The sequence below is a fragment of the Paramormyrops kingsleyae genome, chromosome 4 (assembly GCF_048594095.1).
Source record: "Paramormyrops kingsleyae isolate MSU_618 chromosome 4, PKINGS_0.4, whole genome shotgun sequence".
Lineage (NCBI taxonomy): Eukaryota > Metazoa > Chordata > Actinopteri > Osteoglossiformes > Mormyridae > Paramormyrops > Paramormyrops kingsleyae.
This window is the reverse complement of record NC_132800.1, coordinates 41,444,613-41,459,825: the sequence shown is the minus strand read 5'-3', so window position 1 is coordinate 41,459,825 and position 15,213 is coordinate 41,444,613. Positions and strand designations below refer to the sequence as shown.

The 15,213-nt window shown below is 50.6% G+C and overlaps 1 protein-coding gene across 5 annotated transcripts in view; it reads left to right on the top strand.

Moving 5' to 3' along the window:
• Nucleotides 1–2,393: 2,393 nt before the first annotated feature.
• rreb1b (ras responsive element binding protein 1b) overlaps nt 2,394–15,213 on the top strand; it is a 41,267-nt gene continuing 28,447 nt past the window's right edge. The window contains exon 1 of one of the 5 annotated variants that reach the window (XM_023841223.2): nt 2,394–2,615. In XM_023841223.2, coding sequence (XP_023696991.2) covers nt 2,576–2,615 — 40 coding nt within the window. In that variant the 5' untranslated portion in view covers nt 2,394–2,575. Of the gene's footprint in view, nt 2,616–2,644; nt 2,989–3,039; nt 3,188–3,213; nt 3,358–4,634; nt 6,999–15,213 lie in introns of those variants that run through there. The other 4 variants (XM_072711344.1, XM_072711349.1, XM_072711351.1 and 1 more) reach the window with 4 other exon arrangements.

The window sequence follows — 15,213 nt, the reverse complement described above, 5'->3', positions numbered from 1 at the left end:
CAGCTAAAAATGCATCGCTGATTTGCAATATCACGACTGCACGGTTCCCTGTCACGTTTTCTTTCACACGAAGTTTATATGAAGCCTCATAAAAAAATAAATGCATATATTAACAAGTTCTTGTCTTATATGCTGTTGGCGTGGATGGAGTATTTGGTTACCCTCCAATTTATCACTGAAGTGTGGCGACCAACAGGTGTTCTTCTCGTATGATAGTGGGAGGCGCTCTAACTCTGGGGGGAGGGTAACTAACCAATAACTTCATCACGCAGCAGTAGAACAACTACAGATATATCGTAACCTAACAATAGGTTTATGATGAAAATATCGCAGAAATAATTTTGATTATTGAAAAATAATATTCGTTTCTTCGTTTTATAAATTTATTGTGTGTGTGTGTGTAATGTTATATAACATTCAGTGATACGGCGTTTTTTAAATGTTCTATGGGTTCGAGTCCTCTAGACCACATTAAGGGAATTTTAAACCAAAAGGAGTTCTTTCGCCTACGTAATATATGTAATGATGGATAAAAGACACTGCGAAAGTCCTTTGGAAAAGAGGCTTGGTGATGGAAGCCGCAGTTATAATTAATCATAATGACATCTCTGTCAAATAGTTATACACTAAACTATTATAATGCCATTTAGCAAATTCCGATATCACTAAGCGAAAGTAAACACCTGTTGAAACATGGCTAAAACTAGGGCTTATAATCCTTGGATAATAATTTCCACCTACTTTCCTGTAACACTTTCTTTTTTGCAAATCTGTTCTTACACTTATAACCTGTTTACTTAATGTTCTACAACCGAGGTTTATGTATAACTCCATATATGATGCGTGGTCGTCTGTGACTAAACTGTGCAATTGTTTTACATTATTTACATACCAATTTTTCAAATACGTTACGCTTGAAGTATAACTTCGTCATGTCCGCGTGTACTTCTGCACACGGAGCAGCCGCATTTTGCGCCTAATGTCGTTATTTACTCTGCGGTTGTAGCCTGTACGGCGTAGTGAAAGGATTAGAAAGGGGACCAGCCCGAGCACGCGCTCAGTGGCAGCAGTAACTCTCCTAACTATGTGTTACGTACTGGCTTCTTCGAGACCGTTTAATGATACATAATCAAACGTTTCGGGGGGAACAGGTCGTTTTCGTGAATGTTTTGTAACTGTCATGCTCAATAAACTTTTCGATATCAAAATTTATATATATAACACATATATATAACGTGTGTGTGTGTGTGTGTGTGCGCGCGCGCCATATTTCAACGCAAAATTCTTGCAATTACTTTTATTATATTAAAAGTGCCCGAATTGGTTACGCCTGTACTCTAGATGACGAGATGCATAATATTATGTGAGTAATATAAATTTAAATATACCCATTAACATTGTAAAATCTAAATAATATGTATGTTTCATACGTCAAATGTTTAATGTGGTGATGATAATGTCAATGAAATTTCTTCATCCACTATGCTAAATACGTTGGATACTAAATATTAATGTATTGTCGATAGTTTTACAAAAAAATATATGTAATGTATCGGTATTTAGAAGCATTAAAGCTGGTAGGACATTGAATGCACCTTGCATCGAACGTATGCTTAAATATTAATGTATGTTAGTGCGTTTTTCGTGGTTCTGAAGGTTTTTCAAACGCGTATGTTTAAACATTAAATTTCCCATTTTGATGTGTCTGAATGAATACGTGTGCTTTGGCTGTGACAGGTGAACTAGCTGACTTCCACGGCTGCGTCCATGTAATCTAGTCGACACGGTTAGCAGATCTATCCGTCCACGTGTAAGGTCTGCGCATCCTGCTCGCAGCCAGGACCATGTGGACTTTAAACTCGATTAAATCACCTCCGCAATCCACTTCTAATCCGACGCTCATACGCAGTCGAAACCACTTAGACTTACTGAAAAACGAGACGCCCTGTATCTCGAACACCGCGATGTTAATTTTTACATGTTTCCAAAACATTTTCAAATAAACATCCATGTTTATATCTACTGCGCAATGCTCTACATTAGATAGATGGGAATCGGCATCAGGCACCGAGGTTAAGTACCCCAAGGGAAAAAAAAACAGATGGAGGCTATTGCTTTTGCATTGCAACACTGGGTGGGATGATTTGGGGCAGTCGGTAAACTTTTGTCCCCTTCCTCCGTTCTCTGCTTTTCTGCTCGATAGAGACCCCTCCTGTAGAGATGCTAGCAGGCTGCAGTCTAGCGGCAGCAGCTTCAGTAACACGTCCCCTTGGAGACTAGCAGCAACACGTGATGCGTCTCCTTATCTGCTTTAGAGACCCGGGGAGAGAGACAGCGTGAGACTTGGGGCCGAAATAAGTGAGACTTGCAAGCCCCCCCTCCCTCCCCCATCTCTCGACTCCTTCCTCCCATCTTCCTCGTTGAGGAAGAGCACAGAAAAAAGAGGAAAATTGAGAGTTGGCGAACTTTGCACATCCTCAGAAACGCCATTTTGATTCCTCTCCGGAACAAGTTTGCAGTTTTTTTCCCTCCTCCCCCCCCCCTTCTCAGTCCATCACTGCTCACCATCATCACTATGTCTAGGCGCAAGCAGCCCAACCCCAACAAAGTCAGACGTAAGTACTCGCTATTTCTCTAAACGCTCCTTTTAAAGCTCTCATTTTCTCTACTTGACTTTTTTTCTGGTTAGTTTTAAGTAGCACGCGATGTCGGATGCCTGTTTCGCAGCACGAAAGTTGTGTAAAGTTTAGTTTTAAGACGTGCCGATGATGTTTAGCTTTTCGCTTCCTAGTTTCGCCCATGGACCTGATGCTCATCCATGATTAAAAACGTCCGAGCTGCGGAATTTGACTGGGTGTCTTCCCCATGCACATGTATTTTTAACTACCTGTGCATGGCAAATGGTGCTCACCGAAAAAAGGCAGAGATCGGGGAGCTTTAAACACTTTTCCCTGTTTGTAGACGAGAGATGCGAACTTGTGGCACAAGGTACAAAGTATATTAGTCCGGTTGCGCCGAGCATCCACATCTTTAATGTACTTTGGCCGCAGCGCACGATCGGGGGAGGCCATGCGCCTTTTAACGCTGTGACCTTGTGGAGACGTGCGTGTCTGTTTGTTTTTTTTTTTTTTTGCTTTATTTAGTAAAACATCAGGACGATGTTTCTATCCTGATCAGGTTCTATTCCGTAAGTATCCGCCGTCATATGACTGCTCGTCGGATCGCTTTTTGGAGGATAATCGGGAAACGAGCATCGTCCGAAAAGAGGAAGTTAGGGCTTTAAAGCCGACTTGTAGGAAAGTTTTGAGAAACGTCGTGTGCATCCGAGATATTCGTGCTGCGGTCATCTGCGAGGATGTACGTACATGTCCATGCTTTATTTTATATTTTTAACAACAGTTTGCGTCCTTTTTCCCCCGTATGGAGTAGCGGAGGGTAATGAGTTGCCTTTAGTCGCCGCGTTTATTTTCGGCGACAGTCCAGGGATGTTTGTAAACTCGTTCTGGATGGTTTCTCTGTGCTGGTATTGTTTGATCGCACGGACTTTAACCTACCGAGTAGGTCTCGGTTCTGGGTCCAGGAAGTCCTGGCTGCTGCCGCCGGAGCGGCGCTCCTGACCGATTAATCGCTAAAATGATCGCGGTAGCAAAAAGCTGCCGGCAGGCAGGGCTGTTGGTAATTTCTGACGAAGCCCCGTTTCTCATTATTATTATTATTATTATTAGTAGTATTATTATTATGTGTGTGTATGGGGGCTTTCCCCTCCATCCCGATGACGGCTTTAGTTTGGGGCGGATAGAAGATCCGGCAGAGCGGTTCGCATTCCATCACGAAACCCTACCCGGCCGAGCCGCATCTTAATGCCCCCGGGAGCCCACCCTGAGCCCCCCACCTTACACCTTAACTATTCATCCGGGCATCTCCTCCCAGCAAGGGCTGTCAGAGTCCTTTTACGTGCATGTTGTTCATAATGCATGGAGGCATCGTTAGAGAAAAGGAATGGCCCCATTTTTCTCTGGTTCCTCCTTTGCACTTAAGGTGTGTGCGGCCAAACCAGTATGACTGACTCAGTTATAAATATGTTAATGTGTCGACTTGCTGTTAGTGAACTGCGTCCTCTGTGTGAATTGATGGTCTTCTCTTTTATAATCGCGTGCATGATGTTGCTGTTTTTATCAGACATTGGGGAGAAATAAGACGACTTTTATCGAGTTTGTATCTTGTAAACAGGAATAAAATGCAACAATTTACCGGCGTCTAACGTCCCGTTAAATAAATTATATAAATAAAATTACGGACGTTTCTACTATTGTTGCAGCAAAACACAGATTCAGCATGGGTTTTATTGTAAAACTCTCCCGAGCTCAGAACACTGTACGGCGAAGCGGCTTTTGGGCTTGATGTCCTGTTAGATGCCGGTAGAAGTATCTGGAAGTGTGACTCATTTGACACAGGTGACGCAGCCGAGCCATCCGTCGCTCTATAAAGTTGTGAGAATATATTTGCTTGTGACAGAGTCCCATCCGGGCAGCCTTTCGGTGTTTGAGTGGGCTGCGATGGGAATAGCTGCCGTCCTGAGAAGCTCCTATTTTAAACCCAGTTGGGTATTTAAAGGATCCTGGGGGGTGGGGGGGGTGGTGGCTGTCCACAGGGGAGTAACATGGCCAGGAGCTCTGCTGAATTGCTGAAGGACGCTGGTTTAGCAAACTCGTTTGCTGGATTACATCATGCGTGTATTTAATGGGCAGATCAGCCACTATCTGTGAAGTTTTCTAACCATCAGTATTTTCATGGAAAGTTTGTAGAAACCCCTTGTCCTTAGCTAATCTTAAATATTACACTAAGCTAACAGTTTGCCAGTATGCGAGTGCATACGTGTGCTCGACGTTAGCGTCGGTAGTCATTGGAATGATGGAATTCTGCGTGGTTGGGCAATGGTGTAGCATCTTGCAGCTGCCCCACGCTGGAGTTGTGAACGTTCCCCTCGCTTTGCACACCAGTTCTGTAGCTCAAGATATCAAAGTTAAATGAAGCTATTTTGATAAACACGGAAGCCTCAGCTGGATGCTGGTTTTTGAAGCATTTGTTCTTAATCAAGCGAAGGCCGCTAACTAAACAAGGGGAGAATGTGTCCTTCGCAGATGTCCTTGGCGCTCCTGCCGGGCCCCAAAGCTCTGCCTCCCAGCATCCAGAGCCCCGGCGCCCCAACGCTGAGAGGCGGGCTGCCCCATCGCCCAGAGAGATGCGAAACGTGTGGTTCTGGAGGTTTTAACCGAGATTTTTTTTTCTTCTCTTTGTGATTTGATCGTTCGCGAGGACGCGGCGCCTCACAGTTCCTGTTTAGCGATAGGTTTAATTTGCGAGGAGGGTTGCGCGAAGCCCATGCGAGTTTTTAGGGAAGTAACCGACCACTTGGCGGGGTGGGAAGGGTGACGGGAGGGTTAGGTTTTATCCGCTCTCTGCATAATTACCGCTTTTCATCTGAGCTGTAACTTGCCTTGCTCTCATCCCAAGGAAGAACAAAGTCAGATTCTCTCTGATGACAGCACAGAGGCTTCCAGAATAGTTTTCTATCTCTGGTCTCTGATATGTTCATCTCAAAAACACCCCCCCCACCTACACCCTCCTAAGAGTTTTCCTCGTGGAAGAAAAAAAACACCCACACAAAAGAAGTAGGTAATGGGTGGGGCTCTGTTTGTTCAGTGTGAATCAGCCACGAAAAGCCAGGAGACCAATGGGTGCTTTGAGGCCGACTGGTCCAAGATGACGCTGAGGTGTGATTTTCTCTGCGCCGAGCAGGAGCACGGCAAGGGTGGCTGGGGCGCAGGGGGTGAGAATTACAGCACAGGAGCAGTAGTGGCTGTGTACCACGACCGCATGTCATTTTAGGCCGTTAGCATTTATTTAACCATCGCGTGTTGCACCCTATCTCCCCCCCCACGCCCAGCTTGTCAAGTTCCTCTTTCAAAACCAAGACGGTCTTGGGGGTGGGAGAGTTTACTGATCTTCTACATCCTCCTCCGTTGTCTCTGTCCTCAGGAAGCAGAGGGGGTCCCTGTTACCTTGATGGGCCTTCTCCAGCGCCGATGCGCAGTCGCTCATTCCCTGGGTGCAGATGGGCTTCCCGTTCGGCCACGCCAGCTATTTTTAACCGGCCTATTTTAGATAAGATTATATTCCATTCCCTGCCGGGGGTGTTCGGGCCATGGGGTGCCCATGTTTGGGAGCTCACCGTGCTAGGTACGCGGGCTGGGGAGGGACGGCTGTCCTGTGTGGGGAGCTATTGGCTGGGCCTAGGCTGACTTGCATCAAACCTGAGTCACCCTCATAGGCCAGAATGCTTGGATACTTAAAAACAGCAACAGTCAGTGTGATTAAGGGCTGAGCCCTGTTACAAGATTAGTTTATTATATATTCATGGTTTTTATTAATATCCGTGACTCTGTGCAGGATAAGGGGCTGCGAGACGCATGGATGGATATCGTCATTAGTCATGTTACATTTACCAATGTGTGTTAAGCTTAGCAAATCTGGGTCCGTATGACTGTGTGCACGTGCTGATTCACTGGTAAATAGGAAATGCCTATTTACCACATACAGAGTGTCATTTCTGGGGGGGGTGGGGGCAGCACTTTTTGACTAATTATGGGGATGTTCAGCTGTAACCAAATGGATGCAAAGCACAGAAATCAGTCTAGGAGGCAGAAAATAAGATTTCCACACAACTCCTGACTGCCTCCCCCCCAGTTCTAGGCGGCCCGCTGAATGGTTCTGGGCTGGGTTAGCTTGGAGGAGCCCCGCCCTGCAGTCAGAGGACCTCTCTCTCTGCATCGACAACCAGAACCTCGACTGTTACTATCTGAACAATTAATGCAGATGAGTTGTGATGCAGAGGCCTGTTTCGTGCCCTTAGAATGGTCTGTGTGACATGACGCCGACACTTTCAGCCCGTTTGAGGACACACATGGTCCCCGGTTTGGCTCTCGCCCCATTCCCAGGTTGGTACTGAATGTTCTCTGTGACAGGGGGCACTGTCCCAGATTTGGGAAAATCATCCCGCCGGCAGGCTGCAAGCGACTGCCTTCCCAGGGATGTGCGACGGGCTCACATAGCGCGGCGAATCAAAAAGAAGAAAATAAGGCGGCCATTTACTGCGGGTTCAAAGTCTGCAGCGGGGCGGCCCTGTCGCCCGTGTGAAAGAATGCGCCAGGGGAGGAGGGGGGTGGGGGAGCACGGGAGACGGAGAGAGGGAAATGGAGGCAGCGGCAGCACCTGGAGTGAAGAGGAGAGGGGTGTGGACGACAGGAAGTGAAACAGCCTGCATTCTGGGGCCGGGGGGAGGAAGATGGAGGAAGTGTAGAAACAATGGCATGTAGCAGTCGAGCTCTCGTACGTTTGTCCGTGTCGTGTTTGATCTGCTCTGTCCGAGATGTAGGGGAGCTTGGGGCGAGCGGGAGTGTGGGAGAGGAAAAGCTCGCCAGCCAGCGGGGGGGCGCCAGCCATCATTACATATTATCAAGGTGCCTCCCCTCCTACCCCTTACTGTTTGAGATGCGCTTGCCTCTCCTGGCCTGTAGGGGGTGCTGTTGAGGGAAACCAGCAAGAGGGAAGGCTGTAGTGAAGGGGGGGTGGGGGCTGCAGGATGGGGGGGGGGGGTGAGCAACCAGTTGCCAGCAGCTAGAATGGCTCTCTCTCTCTCTCACTCGTTCCCTCCCTCTCTCGCTGGCGTTCTCGCTGACTAAACAGTTTTGTCAGCTGGCAGCTGTTCACAGGCTGAGGATTTGTGATAGCTTCTGGAGGTTAGCAGGCAGAGGGGGAGGGGCCCTGTTCACAGACGCCACTTGTTGGTCCGCCTGGGGGGGAGGGGGGGAGGAGCAGCGACGGCAGTGCCCGGCGTGAGCATCGTCCAACCTGTTTCCCTGGATGCCACGTTCCCTCCGCGTAGCGAGGTGCCGTGGCGTGCGCATGCGTGTTACTGCCCGTCACTCGTCTTTATAGCACGCTGATGTGGCCTTTTGGCTCTGTGGGCCGTTCAGGAGGCAGCTGGACGCTTATTACGGCTCACATCCTAGGCTGTTCACCCCTCTCCTGACGGTGTGCCTTTAAGTGGCACAAAGAGCAGTCTTGCATGTGGCCTTGGGGGTGTATTTTTTTATTTATTTTTAATTTATTCCCTGTTTGTCTTGCGTGGGCCTATGAGGAAACCCACATGTCATCCCTCTCATCTCAGAAGCCATCTAAGAAGTGTGGTGTGTGTGTCCCCCCCAACCTCATCGGCAGAGACTGTCTACCCTGGCAGCATGCCAGTGCTGTGCATGCTGGGAGTAGGCGTATCCCAGTGACGGCGCGTGGAGCCTGACGGATGCAGGGATGTTCCTCAGTCCTCTGCTGCACAACCACTGAGAATCAGCTATTGAAATGAACTTCTATATAACTAATTCCCATGTTTAAGTGCCATGCACTCTTTTTTCTTTACCTTTTAATGTACTTTTTCTTAGAACCTTTTTCTTCCTGCTTGCTGCATGCTTTGGGGCTTCTGGGGAGAGAGTGTGTATTTTCCGCCACTTTTGTCTGTCTGTGAAGCACAATTAGCTTTTGTTTTTTGAAAGCACCATATTTCCCAATGCTCGTATCCTCCTCAACTAACAAGAGGAACCAGATTTTTCTGGTGAGGGGCTGAGGGTAGCATGAGCCTGCAGTTCAGGTGGCTGAGGACTCGGATAAAACTCATGGGTGTGTGTGTGTGCGTATGCGTGTGTGTTTTTTTCCCCTTCCCAGTGGCTTTGCTGATGATACCTGGCAACCAGTGGATTCTCCCCTCCAAAGCGGGCTGGGCTCCGTCTTTGTTCTTTCTGTAATGCAGAATGGGAACCACATGTTTCATAAATCGCACTTATACAGCACTTACAGCTTCCTTGGGACTCCTCCATAGGGGTGGGGTGGGATTTGGGGGTGCCCCCCCCCCCGACTTTTAATGACGTGGAATCACGTATATGGGCCTTTGGACCGTCAGGTCCGCTGCGGCTCTGGTGCTGGCCCACCGCGTACGCGCATTTCAATTGGCCTCAATTGATTGGTCCAAGGAATAAAAGGGACATCCAGAAGTTAAGCATGTTTTAAGGAACTTCTTAATCATGCAGACTCAGTTTGTGTCGAAGGAAGAGCTTATAATGGCAGAAACACAGAACCTCTAACTTTTGATGAAAGCATTTGTGAAGGATTGTTGTCGGTAACGTCAAAAAAATGAGACACCTCAAGTTTAGGGGAGCAGAGGTGGTGAACAGAGGGGGGTGTTTGTGTTAACGGCAAGAACATTTTAATTCAGACAGCCAGTTCTGTCCTGATTGGCCCCATCATTCCAGTCTTCACCCGCTCAGGTGCCTGGGTCTGCCTCCATCCTTGCCCTCCCGAAAGAAGTACCCATTGTTCGCTCTGCAAACATGGGGTGGAGTTTGTCTCCATGGAGACCAGTGCACGAGCATCCCGATAGAAGGTGACCCCGTGTTGAAGTCTAGCAGTGAGATCCGTGCCTCTCTGTAACGGGATGTCGTGGTGCGGTCCCAGTCTGCCATTGCGTTCCCGCCTCCCAGCCCCTGCCTGAATCGCCGTCTGACATGGGGGGCCAGTGGATCAGCGCTCTAGGCATGTTATACAGCCCAGCCTGGAGAGAGTGTCCCTGCAAAAGGGTGTTGTCAGAGCCTGGGGACTAAGGGGGGGGGGGGAGTGAGTGTTTCCATTCTACCAACTGGACACAGCCTAAATACCGCCATGGGCCACTATGGCTCCAGCAAGACATCTTCCCACCACTCCCAGCCGGAGTGGAGTGGAGTGGAGTGGAGTGGAGTGGAGTGGAGTGGAGTGGAGTGGAGTGGAGTGGGGGGGGGAGGGGGAGGAGGGAGGGACTTGCGGTCTCCTCAGGATAAATACAGTAGATATTCAGAGGGATGGACCAGTGGATGATGAAAGTGTCAGGGACTGGGTGAGGACCTCAGAGGACAGTGGAGCCCCCCCCTCCCCCAGGAGTCAGGCCTGTTGCGCAGGGCCCCCCGCAGTTGTCATTGAGATTTGGAGAGACAATGGAGGAGACAACGCCCCCATTTGCTGGGCTGAAACCCGGCCCCGGGGCTTACATGGGCCCCCGACCCCTCCCTGGGGGTCCATCTGCGGTGCCATTTCGTAGTGACATTAGTGTCCGTCTCCCTTAATTCTGCTTGCGTGTCAATAAGGAGGGAGATGGGGCGACCCACATGGCTCCCGGCCTCGGAATGTCTCTAAACATCTGGCCACAAGGTGCGTTTAGTCCACTAAGGGGTGTTAAGCTGTCTAGCCCCCGCCGGCATTGCACTCCAACACTCCAACATGCAAGCAGTAGCGATTGGCAAAGCATCCCTGGAATCGGGGGGCGGGCTCCCATCAAAGCATGGTCTTGTGTCCGTGTTGATGTGGACGTCACAGGGGCTGGGGGACATGGTGGAGATGCTGGGGGGGCATGTCTCGCGGTCCAGGATCGTGCTACTGAGGGGGACTCAGAAGCAGAGCCGGGATATGCAATGCGAACTCCAGAGTCAGTCAGCAGGACGACCGGCCCGGAATGTCCAGCTGTCATATGGAATATTCTGGAAGGAGTTGTGCAGAAAGTTGTTCATCGGTCCGTTTGGGACAGATTGTGGGACCAGAGTTGAGCAGCTGAACCCCCAGGGTTCCATAATCTTAAGTCTAGCTCCCTCCGGTCTTGGTAGGAAAAACGCATAGCATGCATTGATTGCCTGGCAGTACCTCTTGAGTCTCAGTTTGGGGGAGGGGTGGGGTGGGGTCTCTGTTGGCTTCCTCGCAGCCCTGTCTGATTGGTGCATCATTAACTTCTCCGCAAGAGGTAACCCGTTTGATCTCCGGGCTGCACCGCCCCGCCCCACCCTGCCCTGCCTGTTAGCGCTAATACCTTTGGGAGATGCGTGCGAGCGAACGCCACCCCACTAACACCAGCTGAGCTCTGTGACGCTTCCTTAAAGTGGAAAGGAGCCCCCTGCATCCGCTTCAGTGCACCCACTGACCGTCACGCCGACTGAACGGAGCAGATGTCTCGGATCATCCCCTCGGCGCTGATGATGTCACCAATGCGAGTCTCCATGCTCCTTGTTTTTTTTTTTTTTTTTTTACCCGGAACACCTCCAGGGCCCTTGAGGGAAGCATGCTTGGGCAATCAGGCTCCTTAATTGTGCTAATTAAGCCATCAGGAGCTGCATTTTATGCCCAGATGACAGTTGGGGGCCAGTGGGGAGCTGGGCTCTCTTTGGGAGGATGGTTTTGGCTTAATTATGGTTCCAGTGGCTGCATGAAGAGTTTCACAATGGTGGGAGTGTGGAGTATGGGACTTTTATTTTGACGTGAGCTTGTGTGTGTGTGTGTGGGGGGGCGGGGGGGGGGACCAAAAAGTATAGTAAAACCTGAAAATCCCTGCTTTTGGGGGCATGTTTTGACATCCCCACTTGGATAACCTGAGTTTTATAAAAAAATCTGTGAATGCAGTCAAAAATGCCAAAAGTGTTGTATTTGGGTTGGATACTTATGGTTAAGGTTAGGGATGAGTAGAGGTTAAGGGTGTCATGATTGGGATTAGGGATTCTCCCATAGAAATGAATGGACTGTCTCCATTTAGATAGGAAGACCAACGTGTGTGTGTGTGTGTGTGTGTGAGAGAGAGAGAGAGAGAGAGAGAGAAAACAGTATGTACCAGATCTGTTTATTCTGAAGATATGAAGGTCTGGAGGTTCAGGGACTGAGTAACAAAACTGTTAAAAAAAATAAATAATAAATTGTGAGCCCCCCCCCCCCCCCCGACACTCGGAGACGTGCCCCAAACAGGAAGCGGTTAAAGGCTTGTCGTGGCTCCAGGTTTTCACAATTATGCTGAATGTTTTTAAGTCATTGAGGGAATTATCCCATCCAAGAAGAGGGATGGGGCTGGTCTGCGGGAAGCTGGGGGGGGGGGGCGGTCGCCTGAAATGAGGCAAAGTTCACTTGTAGCTCCCCCAGGCGAGGTTCACCCGGGGTTTGCTGTAAATATTAACCTCTTTATCGGTCTGTTGAGGTTACCTGCGGCTGGGGGAACGGGGCCACGCGGAGCAGGCCTTTCTTTGGACGTCCAAGCTGGGTCCTCTGTGCGGGGCTCCTTTTGTGCGCTGGTCGGGTTTGCAGTGATAATGCAGCCAGATGGTGCCGACCCTGATGCCCCTCGCAAGTCGGCCACGGGAGCGCGGTGTCACCACAGCCCCCCCATTCTGCCTCTGTAAACACTCCCATGGAGACCAGTTTGGCGCTTCACCCCCGCCTTGGGCTCTGTTTTTTTTTTTTCGGATCCAGTTCTTCCACCCTCTTTAAGATGTGCTTTGGGAGCTTGTGCGTTTTGTACGACTGAGGCCACTAGTGTTTGACATTTACTCCCCCCCCCCTTGCCTTGGGATCAAAGTTAATGCATAGGGTGCACTTGTTTTTTTATTGTGCTGTACTGTGCACTGGGGGAGGGCAGGAGTGTGAGATATTAAACATTAAATGGAGCAGTTTGCAGAGTTAAATGGGATACATATAAGAGCTATTTCAGATGTTGCCTCTCAGTCATCCTCAAGTCCTCATGTATGTCTCTGTGAGGGGGGGGGGGGTATGCGTGCCCCCCACCCTCCCAGAAACGGCAGGTCCGATTCTTCCCGCCCCCATTCCTGATGAATCAACGCCTTGTGGGAGCTTGTCCTGGGGTGGGGGCGCCTTGCTGGAAGGCAGAGCCACACTGTGGTGGACGGGGTACAATGTGACTCTTATTTGGATGGGGGGGGGACTTCTTCCAGCATAGAAGCCCCCTGATTGGCTGTCACTGGGCACATGTGAACATTTCAGGGGCGCAGGAGCTGGTTGCTGCCATGTACTTTGGCCTGAATCTGATTTGGGGGGGGCGGTGTGGGGTCATTGGCCTTGTGCAGGGCGGGGGGGAGGTTGCTGCCCAACCTAGCCGGATGTTTTTATGGTAGTTTGAGTAGTGGTAGTGTTTCCAGCGTGATCTGTCTCCGTATAGGTAAGGGGGGGTGGGGCAAGCGACAGAGGACTGAAGGTAGAGTGTGGGGGCGCATCTCACAAAGAGACACATGACCCAGCACCATGTGGCATGCACTCCTGTCCTGGGTAAACCTCCATTCCCCAACCCGCTCATTTTATGTCAGATGCTCTAGCAGCCCATTTTGGGGGGGGCAGCCCTGGACTGAAGCATGTCACGCTGGCATGCATCCATGTGAGGGCTGCGGTGTTTCCTCCCCCCCACAGCCCCGTACAGCTCTGCTCTGCCTGCGTGTGGCAGCCTGCATCTCCAGCTGCCTCGGCCTGTGGGGAGCTCCATTCCTCAGCTCGCTTTCGCTCCCCCATCCCTCCTGCCCTTTGTCTTTCTTTATCCTTTTCCCCTCTCTCCTCGTCTTTCTCTTCCCTACTCCCATCTTTCTTCCTGCCTCTCTCCCTCTTGTCCCACTTCTCTCTCTCTCTTTCTCTCCCTCTCTTTCTTCCCGTCTCCCTGTGGTCCAGGCAGGTGAGGCCCATCAGCTGCCCTCTCGCCCCGGTCACATGGCCGGCCATGTGCCGGATCCCGAGTCCCTGCCCTCGTTGCTCCTGCCAACAGCACATGCTGCCTTTCTAACCTCTGGCAAATCTATAATTTTGTCCAAATTTGTTGTTTTTCTGACATTGTTTAGATTCTTTGGGCTGCAGCTGTGTGTGTGCATGTGTGTAAGCGGCCCCTTTGCACCACATAGCCCTGAGAGTGTGTGTGTGTGTGTGTGTGTGTGTGAGGCCCCCAGCCCCACTGAGCCCTGTGTGTGTGTGTGAGAGTGCCCCCCCCCCCCCCCCCCCCCCAACACCACTGAGTGCCCTGCAGTCCACAGTGCTGTCGACGGGAATGAATGTCCCGTTTGTGGAGCAGAGAGGAAGCCTCGGAGCATCAGGCAGGACAGGCTCTCTCCACATCTCCGACGGAAACCCGCCGGTTACAGTGGCCCCACCACAGGGCTGCTGGGACAGACGGGGGGAGGAGGCATGGCTGGTTGAGGGAGGGGGCGTGGCCTCGAGTCTCTGCATGTGACCTACTTCACGTCCTGAGAGAAGCCGTTCAGGGATGTTTAATGTATTCACAGGGTTTTTCCTGCTGAGCCCCCTAATTCATTCAGGTGCTGACCCCCCCACCCCCCCACCCCCTCGCTTGCCAGGTGGGTTGGGCGGACAGATGGGAGGAGAACCGGGCTGTCCCTGTCACCCGGTCCCACTGTGTCGTTTTGACGCAATTCATATCTCCAGGCAGATCGATGTGGCTGGGTGGGGGGTGGGGAGGGGGTGGCATGAAAAGTCCTTTCAGGGCCAGCTGTTCGGAGTGACAGCTGAGGTACGGGGTGCCAAGGGCCTCGTGCTCCTGGCTCCGGCCTGGAAAAGCAGGGGGCTCTGCCCTAAAAGGCAGGGTGGCCTTCACACAGACTGGCAGGGCATCCCGCCTGCTTACATGGCCGTCGGCCTTCCTGTCTGTCTCCAAAGACTTCGTGCGTCCAATCACAAAGCGCTTTATTTCTTAGTCTGTTTGAGTGGAGTTATTCCACTAAAATGTATCATAAAAAAGCAGACTCCGGTCTTTATTTTGGAGGTACATCGACTGTACAGTGGGTTTTGCTGGTGTTGCCACCCTCCCCCCCCCCCCCTTCGTTTATCTCTGCTGGGACAGCGACACAGTCACTTTGAGCGATGGTGTCCATGGTGACGCTTAACGGAGGGGCGACCCGCCTCCCTGCCGCCCGCCGCACCAGTCTGGCCAGATTCCTGCACGCATCTTTTTGCCACATGTGACCCCTTGCCTCTCTGTCTCTCTCGCTCCCATTCAGTCACCCTGTGCATTATTGGATATGCCATTTTATTTTGTCTATATTATGCTGTAAACAGATGGCAATTCCCATGCGCCAGATAAGTGGATGGATGGATGGATGGACGGATGGACAAATGATGGACGAATTGCAGATGGATGGATTAAATACCTCTCTCTGCTCGACTTGTCAAGGTCTGATAGATGACCTGCCTCTCTATATCTTTTTCCTGTTCCCCCATGTAGGTATTCTTGTGGGGGGGGTGGGTTACTGGCCTGTGACCTCTCTGTAGAGGCAGGGATGCTGACAGCTTGCCATCTCTAACAGGAATGTATTG